Source organism: Aphelocoma coerulescens, chromosome 12, assembly GCF_041296385.1.
Source record: "Aphelocoma coerulescens isolate FSJ_1873_10779 chromosome 12, UR_Acoe_1.0, whole genome shotgun sequence".
NCBI lineage: Eukaryota > Metazoa > Chordata > Aves > Passeriformes > Corvidae > Aphelocoma > Aphelocoma coerulescens.
In genome coordinates this window covers 14,808,523-14,821,460 of record NC_091026.1, presented here as the reverse complement: position 1 = coordinate 14,821,460, position 12,938 = coordinate 14,808,523, and the positions used below count along the sequence as shown (strand labels likewise).

Here is a 12,938-nt window from a genome sequence, read left to right as displayed (position 1 = left end):
CAGACTGCATGCAGGCTGGGGCTGTGAATGAGGACATTGCCGTTCGGATGTTTATTTTGGTGGTTTTGCCTTCCTGAGAATAGAAAGTTTTAAAGTAATCTTTCTAAGTCCTTGTTGTTCTTGCCAGAATGCCAAACTGTAAACCAACCTAGAACTGCAATCTGGGGGTTCTGTTCTTCAGTGCAATCTTTTCAAGTCCAATTTCCTTTTTTTTCTTGTCCCTTGAAGGAACATTTTAAGCAGATGTGGCACAGACGTGACCTGTGACCGTGGAAAGATTTTAATCCAGTTGCTCTTTGTTTTCTAGTCATGATTCCTTGGCGGTGCTCAACAGTGATTGAATCTTTTCGAGCAGTTGAGGATTAGTGCTGGACAGAATAATGCCAAAATAATTATTTGCACCAGATGCAGTGTCATCCTTTCAGTTTTAGCTCTCTTATCTTGTAACTTATCTGACTTATTTTCATTCGGCGATTATTTCGCCTGCTGTGGGAGCACTTACATGTCTCGCATCACTGCATTGTGTTTATAAGGGTGCCAGCTTGAGCCTGTGATAAAGATTTGTGAAGTAAAACTGTCTGCAGCTAACAAGATTATGTTTTGCTTCATATTTTAATCTTCTCCCATTGTGTGTTTTCTGCCAGCCAGGCTCGGTTTAACAGAATGACCCAGCCTTGTGCGTTTGCTGTCGGCAGCATGGCTCTGGCTCAGCCAGCACAGGCACAGATCAGGCTGGCAGTGTTTGCTTTCACAGGTCAGTATTGCCTGCTTCATGGGACACCGTCTGAGCCTTAACTTTTGAAATAGTGACGATTTTCAGCCTAGCTCATCTTGCTTCTGAGCACTTTGCCTATCAGCTAGGTTTTTTCCTTCAGGATGTATGGCCTGGATATGCTTGGATTGAAGCATGTTTACTGGTTCCCGTGGTTTCTGCTTGTCATGCTGCAAATACAAACTGGTGAAGGCCCTTAAAATAGCATGTACAGCCCTGGGGCAGGTCTCTGGGAACTCACTTAGCTTAGCTAGTCTGGAGTGATAGGTTGCAAGCCTGGAATGGGATGGGGGAAAGAGATGGGCAGGAAGATAAATACTGCCTGTGGAGAGCCCAGGGTTATTCAAACTTGAGAAAACAGTGAAGATCCGCATGCTGAACAGTGACAGGTTTCTCAGTGGAGAGCTGGGTTTGGATCCAGGGTTCTAGAACCCCAGGCTTGGAATTTTCATCATTCAGTTAAGAACAAAGCAGAAAAAACCTCCTTCTATACAGCTCTGCATCTTGTTAGGCTGAAAAGCTACCCAATGCTATCACTAAAATCTGACAAGATAACCCTCAGGGTAGGCAGGGCTTTGTCACACACTCTCATATTGGCTCTTGGATGGGGAGCCCAGAGGGAGAGTTTGTCAGGGCCCTGCTGTGACTACTCCTCCACTACCTCCCCTGCCCCAACCCCATCAGCCAGGGGCCCCATGGGTCTCTGGGATCCTTGGGGTTGGAGTTGTCCTGCCATGGGGGACACCAAACCCTCTCGGGTGTCCACAGTCCCTGCATCTGCCCATCCTGTACCTTCTTCTGCCTTTTATAATGATGAGCTTGGCTTCAGCATTGTTTGCCCACCAGCTTCAGGGTTGTTACTGCTGCTGCTGAGCCTGTTCTTCTCTTCAACTTGTAAACTAGTGGTTTGCATTTTTTCTCCATGACCAGGGAAAAAGATGTGGTTGTTATTGTTTCTGTATGCTAAGAGCTGGACCTTTAAGGAGAAAAAAACCAACCCTAATATAAATATGCTGAGAGTAGCGGTAAGCCTGAGAGCTGGCAGGCTGCCTCCGTCATCTTGGATGTGAGGGAGCAGCCTGTTGGATTCCTTTTCTCTGGGTAGCATGGGTGGGAAACAGGCTGGAGCTCACTGCAGCTTCTTTTGCCTCTTATCTCTCTCCCCTTTGCTTGATCTGCAGCTCACATAGGTGTAGCACTTTGCCTGCTTCTGTCTAACCTCTATTATGAAAAAAATTATTGAATCTTCTGCAAAATATCCTGAGAGATCCAAGCTGAGAGTTCTTCTGAGACCTGCTGAGTTATTAGTATCCTTTAATTTAGCTAACTCATCTTTATGCATCAGAATTTTCACAGTTCATGTCAGGGGTTGTGGCTCATGGGAGCAGCCTGGCAGTGTGGTTCAGGTCAAGAGGGTGTTTCAACACCCTGCAGCTCTTACCCAGCTCACGAGAAGAAACTGGAGCCCAAGCAGGGACCTGTGTTCATTGCAGAGCACTGGGGTGCACCCCCAAAATGGCCTGTGGTGCACCCTAGATCCCCCACTGTGGTTTAGCCGCAGGTTGAAAGGCTGGTCGTGCTCTCATTCTCATCCAGGGATGTTGCTGCAAGGTCTGGCCACAGCTTTGATCTGTGGTTCTGTGACTCCTTGTTTGCCTAAGGGGGCACCAGACAGATCAGATGAGGAATTTGGGGGGTTTGTGCATTGTGTTGTGTTTTGTCCTAATTTTTTGGTCTGCCTCTGGTGTGCTGAAGGTTGTTGTCTGCCATGTGGTGCCTAAGACCACAGACAGCAGGATTGGGAGAAGCCTGGAGGCTGCCTCAGGCCATGCCTCAGTGAAGCAGTGATATGGGGACAGGGCAAGTGGGAACCCACGGGGAGATGTTCTACCTGCTTTTGAATGGGATGGTCCTGATTTGTGATGCAAACAGAGCAAATGGAAAATCCTCAAAGGCAGCTCTTGCTCATATTTGGCTGCAACTGGCAGTACTGGAGATAGTTCTTTTTTTATTCTTCCTTTTTTTAATTAAGCAAGAATAGCTTTTGCATTGGTAAAGGATGAGTTTTTAAAATAAAATTAGTCTCCAGCCTGGACAAATCAGCTAGAGAGGAGAATTTTTCCAGGAAAGGAAATGGGCTTAGTCATAAAAGCTTCAATGCCATCCTGGATACCTTCACAGCTGCTGCTGTGGGCACTGCAGGGGTCAGGGGGGAGCTACACATAAAACAACACTGTAAAGTTGACTTGCCTTGAGCAAATTGAGTGGGGAGACAAGAGAAGATGGATGGGGAAGATGGAGAAGAGTCTAATTTGCAACTCCTCCGTCCTCTCAGTGTTTCCCCACCTCCTGCAGACTTTTATGGAGCTGGGTGGCTAAACATGCTCTTCCTATGGCCTTTGGGATCTGGGGGACCTGTATCTGTAGGATGCAACCAGTTTGGCTGCTGGATTGTTTTTCTCCTCCTTGGTTTCCTGGCTTTACTGTTCTGCCAGCTCTCTTGCTGCCACCTGATGTTGATCTTCAAGCCAGCTGTTCCCACAACATGTTGTGTCAAGTGAGTGTTAGCATCCCTTGAGTCCTTGCAGGGTACCAAGGGCCTCGTCTTCAGACTTTCAGTTCCAAATATTGTAGGTACCCGTGTCTACTTCACCTCCTCCTCCTCCTGCACCACAGTGGGCAGGTAAAAGCTTTTGATAAGCTTTCTTTTCAACCCAGGTAACAGAGTCTTTGCAGTTCATTCCCACTGATAGGTTGGGGGTTTTTTCAGCTGCAGTGACTGGAAGAGCTGGGAAGTTGCAGAAATGTTTTGTCTGGAGAGATGTCCTCTTGTCACTGAAATCCATGGGACCTGAGGCAATGGGCAGCAGCTGGTTGGGGGCTGCTGGGACCGTTTAGTTCAAAATACAGTGTTAGAGAAGTTGGAGAAAGAGGCAGAACTTCAGCCTGAACTGTTTTGAGCACAAAAGCTTGGGGCTTGTCTGATGTTTAGGAAGTCTGTGGGGAAGCCACAGCTGGATGCTGCCTGTGGTTGCTCCATGCATCAGTTTCCCTGTGCTGGAGAAGAGCTGCTGGACTCTCCCTATGGCAGTGAAGGACTGTGTTAATTTTTCCATTTGGGTAAATGTTTGCCCTGCCTGTGAGGTCTGGAGAAACGGGTCTGTATAACTGGAGCTCACTTGGGATGGGAAGATGCCTCATTAACTCTCAAATGAGGGGAGGAGATAACAGGCAGGGATATTAAGACGCCCTTGTTAAGAGACTCAGAGGTCACATGAGCTGCCCCAAATCCTGAGCCTCTCCCTTTCTCAAGAAGTCTTGGGATTTTGTGATTTACTGACTGATGGCTGACACAAAAGCCTTATTGCAGTCAGAATGATGGCATGATGGTGGAAAGAGATCAGGCTGCTGTGTATGTCTTAAGCCAAATGAGAAGGGAATTGTCCGTCTGCATTTACACACCCCATCCAAGCAGAGCAGCCAATTGCTTTCTGGGGGATTCCAAATCTTGCATGTTAATGTGTGCACAAATGCGTGCAAATCCTGTATTAGGGAGCACAGCAGAGGCATCACATGGCCCTGCATGGCCATGGCATTACTGCTTCTCGCTTTGTCTGGAGATGGAGGTGCTCCCTGATACAGCCCATTTATCTCCATCCCAGAAGAAACAAGTGAGAAGCAGAGATAAGCACCCACTGGTGGGTGATAAGGGCTGTTTACCGAGTTCCTTCTTTGTCTGAGAGGAATTTTAACATTTCTGCCACAATTTTAAACTCTGCTTTCATTCCTACTGTTGCTGGGAGGCGTTGGGCTCCGCCGTTCCTCAGAATATCTGCAGATCCCAGCCTGGGCACGCTTTGCTTTGGTGCTGTTTGCTGTGTTATGTTCTGCATGCCACCCACTAAACGGGAAGAGAAGAGCCCTGTGGCCAGGAGCTTTTCCTGCAGGCAGGGGTATGCTGCTGTCAGCATCCTAGGGAGTCCCATCCTGCCTGTGCACCCCAAAGCCTGACACATGCAGGGACCCTGGGAGAGGCCAGCTTACCTGGCTCCTTTGCTGAAGCCACACACCTTTGGCAAGGACCCCCTTTGCCTCGGTGCTGGTTTTTCACAGCAGGGAGACCTCACGTCTCTTCAGAAAGCTGGGGTCATGTTTGCAGCTCTCTCCAGAGCCTCTTGCACAGCACTAGTGTTTTCAGCGTGGTTTAGATTATTGTTGGTGCCATTGCTGAGATGAAGGGGCTGTGGGAGCCTCCAGAGATAGCAGAGGCTGTGCTTTGCTATCAGGGATGTACAACAAGGGACTGCCTTGTCCCAGAGACCTTGCAGGTCAATTGGTTTTGTGTCAAGATCTTTGTAGGTGGACTGAGGCTGGGAGTGTACTTACTTCTGTATCCCAAGCAAGTGGGACTTAGAAGCCAGGTTCTCTGCTTGGTGTGCTGGGTCCTCTTTGCTTCAGATTCCCATTGTGTGCCTGTTTTCATCTGTAGAGAGAAAAGGGCTGGCATGGGGTGGTGGATCTATTTTCACCTTCCTCCTTCACCAGTGTGTGGGTAGGGATGTGACTGGGAATGGGCTTAAAGTCTCCTCTGAGGAGACAACTTGCCCACTGTGCCAGGAGCACCATGTAAAAGCAGCCAATGCAAAATAAAACACATCCATCTTGTAACTTTGCTGGCCTTGAGGAGAAGAAATTTTTCGGTCTGTTTTTGAGACATTGCTGCTTTGTACCATGTGAAGTAAATTCAAGGCAAGCTCTTTTCCAGCTAAATCTGACACCAGGAAATGTTCTTTTTCTCCCCATCTGCTTCCTGCTGTCCTGGCCCTGCTACAGGGCAGCTCTGTGCACAGCTCCGTGCTAAGCAGCCCTGCTGATGCCCCCCAGCCCGTGCCTCCCGCAGCAGCCTGGCTGCCGGCTGGCTCCCGCTTGCCTTTCCTCCCTGTCCACAAGCTACAGCTGCTTAAAAGCTCCTTTATTCACCCTCCGTGCTCAAAGCCAGTCATGCTGTCAGCCATCCTGGCATCGTTGTTTCCTCCCCAGTGCTGGTGATATCTCTGAGTCACCAGGGCAGGTTCTTCCCTGAGACAAACTTGCAGACCTGGGATGAGAGCAAAATGGAAAGGCTCATGAATGAAGATGGAATTTCCAGACAGTGATTGGTGTTAATTTATTCTTGCTTAAAAAGAAACAGCTGCCTGCGCTCTTCTTAAGTTGTGCGAGGCTGCACAGGCAGCAGAGGTTGTTGTTGCTGAGGCCTTGGTGGTGATGAGGCTTGGCCAGAGCCAAGCTAAATGAGTTTCCCTTTGGAGGAGGTGCCACCCCACCTGGGCTGTAGCTCCTTGTCCATGGTAAGGTGTGTGACACACCGATGTGCTGATCATCTCCAGGCTGTGACATGCTTCCCACAATAGTGACTAACGAGCTGCTGCTGGCAGGAGCAGCCAGGCAGGCTGCCAGCCATGGCCCTGCTCCTCCAACACCCACCAGCTCTCTGCTGTGGCAGGGGCACCCACATTGTCACTGCGGTCACTGCAGGCACAGGTGAGTGCTGACACAGTCATTGTCTCGCTTTGTGCTGCTCTGCTCTGAATGCAGCAGGGGAAAATGGGTTTTTCGATTTCATCTCACATATGAAATGTACATTTTGATATTAAATTTTTACTATGGGGAATTATTTTTAATTATAGTGAGCTGGAAGATGATAAAGTTGAGTAAGTGAGACCTATGTGAAGAAGTCATGGAAACCTGATCATAGAAAGACACTCCTAGGACACTGGGTATTGTTCCCATGAAACAACATATCCTAATGTAAAGAAAATTGTAATTGAAGCTGTTAATCATCTGCTTTTAATGAGGAGGAAAAAGCTGAATGTCTCAGAGGCAAGATCTTGAATTTTGTACAGTTTGCCTGGGGAGGTGGCAGAAACCCCACGCCTGGATATCGTCAAGTTTTAATGGTGAAAAGTTGTCCTGGCTTGGGGACGTCACTGCTGAGTAGATAGACTACCTGTGTTGTGTTCATCCTTTGCTTTTCTGACCAGGGAAGCCACTCACTGACAGTACTCACTTGCCTAGAATGGGGCAGGAGGAAGGGTGGGGTAAACCAGCTTCCTGACCCAGTCCTCAAGCTCCTGGCTGTATGTGGTGTGAGCTGGGAGCGGGGGGTGGGGGGGGAATGGTGGGAGTGATCTCTGGGGTCTATCTGATCATACATCTCACCTATTCACTCTTTGACACTGTTATTACAGGTCCTGATTTATTTAGTTTATTAAAAGCCAAGAGCTCTGATGCTCTCCTGCCATCTCCCATCTCCTGAAGGGGGTGTGTCTAGAGTGGGAAGGAGGAAGCAGCCTGTGGGCTGGCTCTTTCCCCATCGTCATGTTCGTGCTCCCAGTGGACTCTTGGGTTTGTTCCCCTTTAAAGCTCATGATCGATATCCCAAAAGTTAAAATTTGGCTAAGTCCTAAACTCCCTTGGAATAGCTATCTCTAGTGCCAAATTGGGGCTCTATGAATTATTCTTAACATCTTGTTGCCTATTGAGCTGCTTTTAATCGTACCGTGAAATGAGATGGAAACAGCAATGATACCAGTGACTTTGCTGAGGCAGAGTACCCCTTCCACACCCTTCCATGGTAGCTGATTAATTAAAGTATTCACATGAAATGGTTCCTTGATTATTTTTTAAAGAAACAGCCAGAAGTGATGCCGAGACTCCCCAACTGGATGCAAACCAGACGCTGGGGTGTGTGGGGGTTGCTGTGTGGTTTAGATCTGATGAAAGGCAGGAAATGGGAAAATCTGGCAAATCTCCCTGGCTTGACTTAACGGAGCCTCTTGATTTTTGCTAGAGTGCATTTTTTGTGCTGTAATGGCCAAATGGAAATTTAGACTTGAAGCTGGATCTGAGCACTGCTATGCTTAGCTGGCTTGTACACAGCAGTGAAAGAGAAGGAAAGGTGTTTAAAAATTCCAGCCCCCAGGTTTAACTATTGCATCCCTCTGAATTTCTTTGCTTTGCCACAGAGCAGAGAAACCTGCAATGGCAACTGTAAATTTTCCCTTGCTTGTTGTGTGGTACCTTATTATTTCTGTGATGTCTCCCTTCTGCTACCCAAGTGAAACCTTATCTCATTCCTCAGAAGTCAGTGGTGCTTCATTAGTGCAAATTAATTCAGAATCCTGTGTGGTTGCTTTAAAATAGATACCGTTGACCCACCCTGTGGAAGAGTTTTCAAAAATAGAAGCCAATTTATCAGCATTCCCTTTAACCTCTTTGTCAGGCGATGTTTTCAGCCAGGTTTGTCCTTCACTGTTACTGTGGTGATGGGGTGTGATGATTAGAGGGATGGAACACCTGTCCTGTGAGGAAAGGCTGAGACAATTGGGATTGTTCAGCCTGAAGAAGAGAAGGCTCTGTGGTGACCTTATCAGCCTTTCAGTACCCAAAGGAGCCTACAGGATTGCTGGAGAGGGACTTTTTACAAGGGTATATAGAGATAGGACAAGGGGGAATGGATTTAAACTGAAACAGAGTAGGTTTAGACTGGATATTAGGAAGGCATTCTTTACTATGAGAGGGATGAGGCCCTGGCACAGATTGCCTGGAGAACTTGCAGATGTCCCATCCCTTGAAGTGTTCAAGGCCAGGCTGGATGGAGCTCTGAGCAGCCTGGTCTAGTGGGAGGTGTCCCTGCCCATGGCAGGGGATGTTGGAACTGAATGATCGTTGAGATTCCTTTCAACCCAAACCACTGTATGAATCTATACTGTCCTTGCAGCCCTGCAGATAAAAGCTCAGGCTCAAGCCTGTGAAGAAAATGTGTCACAGACCACAAGCTGCAGGAACAGCCCCTTTAAAGAAGTGCTAAGAAAACTGATATTTGCAGTAAATTAAGCTAATGACTGTTGAATTGCAACCTGTGGGCTGTTCTTTCAGTTCTTGTGCTTTCCTTCCTGTGCCGCTGAGCTGCAGCGTGTGCCACTGAGCCAGGTGGTTAAGATTCCATTGTAGTGTGACTGTGGGTTTTGTAGCCTCCCTTAATTTAATTTAGTTTTATGTGTTCAGACTGTAATCAATTTTTATGCTACTTTAATAAGCAAATTTATGCTATCAGCGGGCTAAAGAGACTTGTCATTTGCAGCTTCCCAGTCAATCCACTATTTCCCATTTTAGCGAAGTGCTCAGTTGTCCTAAATTCGGTAATGACTCTGCAATTCTGGCTGGCATGTCAGCCCCCACCAGGCAGGTGCATGCCCTGTGCCTGTGCTGGCCCCTGGAAATACTCTTTGTGGTGCAGTAAAGGGACAAGTAATTGCATATCCCCAAACATTGGGCAGTCTGACTCAGATGGATTGCCAGGTGTTGTTACAGCAAATACGGATTTTTATTTTCTCCTCATAAGAGAGACAAATCCTGTGTTAGAAAATGCCTGAGCATAAGAAAGGGTTGAGTTTAGTCTCTGCAGGCCAGCAACTGGCAGGAATCACTTTCTTGTTTAAAGCACTGCTCACTGGGGCATCTCTTTTTGTCTCTCCTCACCTTACAGGAAGATTTGCCTTCACTGTAAGTGCTCCCAGGAAGAGCACATTGTAACAGTTATGCCTCTGGAGATGGAGAAGACAGTCACGAAGCTCATGTTTGACTTCCAGAGGAATTCAACTTCTGACGACGACTCAGGCTGTGCTTTGGAGGAGTATGCCTGGGTCCCCCCTGGCCTGAAGCCTGAGCAGGTAATGATGATACCACCCAGTTACCAGAAAATAATTGGGTTTGCATGTTCTTTGGAAATAGTTTCCCTGCTTTTTCTTCTAGGGTGCAAGCACTTGTTGCATGTGGTTGTTTCCAGGTGCCCTAGAGAGACTTGCAGGGAGAGGTCTGGTCTGAATGCACAAATGGAACAAAATAGACACGTGATCCTTGCAGGACCTGTGGTTTTCTGCGTATGTGGATGTAATTGGTAATTGAGAGGGGGGGAGACAAAATACCTCCAGGATGGGATTTCTTGTGGCTGTGCAAGGGAAAGGATACAGACGTATCTAATGTTTCACTGGGAAAAAAGCAGTGGGACTCCAGTGTTTCCCAGGGACTCAGTGCTTGTGTTCTGCCCTCCTGGACTGCTCTTCTCTGTCATAAGTCCAGGGCAGACAGTCAGCTGGTAGATTAGTCTGAAAAATGGGCCAAAAGCTTTGTGGTTTGGGTTTTTCAAGCATGATGTTTATGCCTTACTGGAAGGAATAGCTTAAATAAAGCTCAAGTCTCTTGGTATAGGATTGAGTGGGATGGATAGACCTCAGTGTGCTGTGTGGAGCGTGCATTGATTCTGCTCCTTCCAGTTTACATGATTCCTTTGATTTTTATGCTGGTTTTTTATATGTTCAACTCAGAACTTAATTTGCAGTGGAGATTGCAAAATTAGCTTAGCCTTGATAATTGCAGTATGATATGACATGGCAATAATATTAAACTGTGTAAGGAGGCTAGGAGAGGGTGGAAAGCTTTCATTCTTACTGGCATAGTTGCTGTCCTTAAGTACTGTGTTTTCCTGTGCTTTTATTCCTGGCTTAGAAATTTCCTGAAATGTTTTGGTACCACCCGTAGGCTATAAATATTATCTGTCTGATTAGAGAATCCAGTTGTTTGGTGGCTTGTTTCTTTTTCTTTTCCTTGTCTTTATAAGCCTCTCTCAGTGCTCACTTGTAACTCCACAGCACTTTGTGTTTCATTTGGTGCCATCCAACCATGCGAATCAGGCAGCAGCCTTGTTTTCTGTCACCATCCTTATGTCAGAGGCTCTCTTTTTGCCTCACAGGAGGTACAAGATGTTGGGTGTGGAGAAATGCAGATGGTTCTGAAGTAGCTCTGCTGGTCCTTCATGCTGTGGCAACATGAACCACTTGGGTTTGAGGAGTCCCTTTGGAGGACCATACCCAAGCTGGTGCCACCTGCTGTCATTGCTGTTTTCTGTCCAGGCATGTTGGCAGCTTCTGGAGCCCAAGCTGGCCCATGTTCCTCTAGCTTGGGGTGGAAATACAGGTATTTAGTGACAGGTGGCACCTGACCAGGTAGCCATGGTCTTTAATGAGTACATCATGGCATGGGCAGTGATTGAAACCCACTTTCAGCATCGTGGTGACATATTTCAGGAGACCCGTATGCTTTTTTGATCCCTCAGGTGCTCTTTAAGTGTGGCTTCAGGGAGTTTGGGTTGCTCAGGAAGAAACAGAAGCCCATTAGCTCTATCTGTAGCTACTGACATCTCATGCATTACCCAGGTTAATGTATTTTTAGGTTCTTCCAGCATCTATTTCTTGCAGAGGTCACAGTGCTCCTCGATCCAAATGCTTGTTTTCTCATTACACTCCCCAGTCTGCATCACTGGGCCTTTCAGCAAATTTGCCACTTCAAACCTGTCTCTAATCACTATGGAGATGAAGAGCAGCCATAAGCAGAGCCAGAGACAGGCACTGAAATCCGTCCAGCAGAGCTCATCTGCCAGCCCTTTCATGAGTTTTCACGTGTTAGATGAGCCACTAAGATGACAGAAGCGTTGTGTGACTTCCTTGGGCTGTGCAAGAGCCACACTGCAGGGCTGGGGGTTGTCCCTGGGTGAAGAGCAGCATCCTGAATTTCAAGGAATCATAGAATGGTTGTCCTGTGGCTGTGGATGCCCCACAGTGCCAGAGGGGCCATTTACTTCCCATGCGGGTAGGAGACACCTCTGCGACAATTCACTGGGGCCGTGTAAGTCTGCAGACATACGTGTGCCTTTTTGGTCAATGAGTCAGGTGTGTGCACGTGATGTGGAGCCTCTGCAAGGCTGGTGCCTGCCATGGAGCAGCTGGTGGGCTCTACTCTGGCTGAGGGTACTGCTGTCAGGCTGGGGGGAAAATAACAGGCAGGGAATTTTTCTCTTCCTCCTGCTGTTTTGCTGATGATTTTTTTTTTTTTGGATGTGAAACAGATGAAATGAAACAACTTTTTCTGCAATATTCTATCTTATTAAAATGTCTATGCAGTATATGAACTGGGGAGGTAAGTGTTCCCCTGAAAGACTAATGCAATTTTCCTATTTTACTTGGATGACAGCCTTCCTACCTTGCTGTTCTTGGGAGACAGCACTCATGTCTCACTCAACACAGCAATTTAGAGGATTTCAGTGGGGAGGAGCTGGCCTGCGAACATGACATTGTTTTTTGGCAGTGTCCACACGTCATTTCAGTATTTGGAGAGTCCCTTCAAACCAAAGCTTAAATTATTGTCATCTAGATGGGAATTGACTCAAACCTATAAGGTCTCACTGTATTCCTGGACACTAACTCAGGCATCAGCTGGTCTGTGGTACCTGTCACTAGTGAAAATCATGTTGGTTACTCAAAGCCCAGTACTAAAGACAAAAAAAGCATTGGTCCGGTGTGCACAGATACTGATCCAAACATTGTAATGAGGAGTGGAGCTGGACGTTATCCCTTATATTATGGCTCATCAGTGTGTCAGACTACAAAGGGCTTGACTCAAAAGCCATAAATGCAATCTATTTCTAAATATGTTTATAACACAGGCATTAGGATAGTAATTTAAAAATTGATAGCATCCCTGAATTAAGGTATGATAAAATTTTTTCTGGTAAACCAACTAAAATGTATGACATGTCTGCTCAAGAAAGAGGGGTGTAAACTGGTAGGACACTGGAAATGTTATTTCATTGGGGAGCCTACATGAGCTTAGTTTGTCCAACTTAGCAAATTGAGAGGTTATGATCTCTCCCTGTTCATTAGAGGGGGAAGAGAAGTTATCCAAGCTCCAACTTTAGCCCAAGAATGTAGACATGAACTGTCTCAAAATGCATTCAGGCAGGAAATTGGGAGAGGTTTGAAACCATCAGAGGTGTAAGGCTCAGCAACAGCCTGCCAGCCAGGAGAGCAACAGGTAAAAACCCAGGACTGAGCTCCATAAATTACAATGTGATAAGGAAATAGGGTTTCTTGTAGTTGCAATTAGCTACACAGGATGGCCAGGAGGCTTCTGTGGGGTCTAATCCCACTTGGATTGGACCTCAATGAGGAGTTGTCTTACAGCAGAAGAGGGACTTCTCTTCTGGAAGATAGGGATGCAGATGGGAATGGCAGAGGTGGCTTATAGAAGCAGGGGACATGGGCTTTGAGAA

At 46.9% G+C, this 12,938-nt stretch overlaps 1 protein-coding gene across 4 annotated transcripts in view; it reads left to right on the top strand.

Moving 5' to 3' along the window:
• PRICKLE2 (prickle planar cell polarity protein 2) overlaps positions 1–12,938 on the top strand; it is a 109,290-nt gene that overhangs the window by 67,486 nt on the left and 28,866 nt on the right. For 3 of the 4 annotated variants that reach the window (XM_069027984.1, XM_069027987.1, XM_069027985.1), the window contains one exon: positions 9,321–9,504. In XM_069027984.1, coding sequence (XP_068884085.1) covers positions 9,321–9,504 — 184 coding nt within the window. Of the gene's footprint in view, positions 1–682; positions 755–9,320; positions 9,505–12,938 lie in introns of those variants that run through there. The other variant, XM_069027986.1, reaches the window with a different exon arrangement.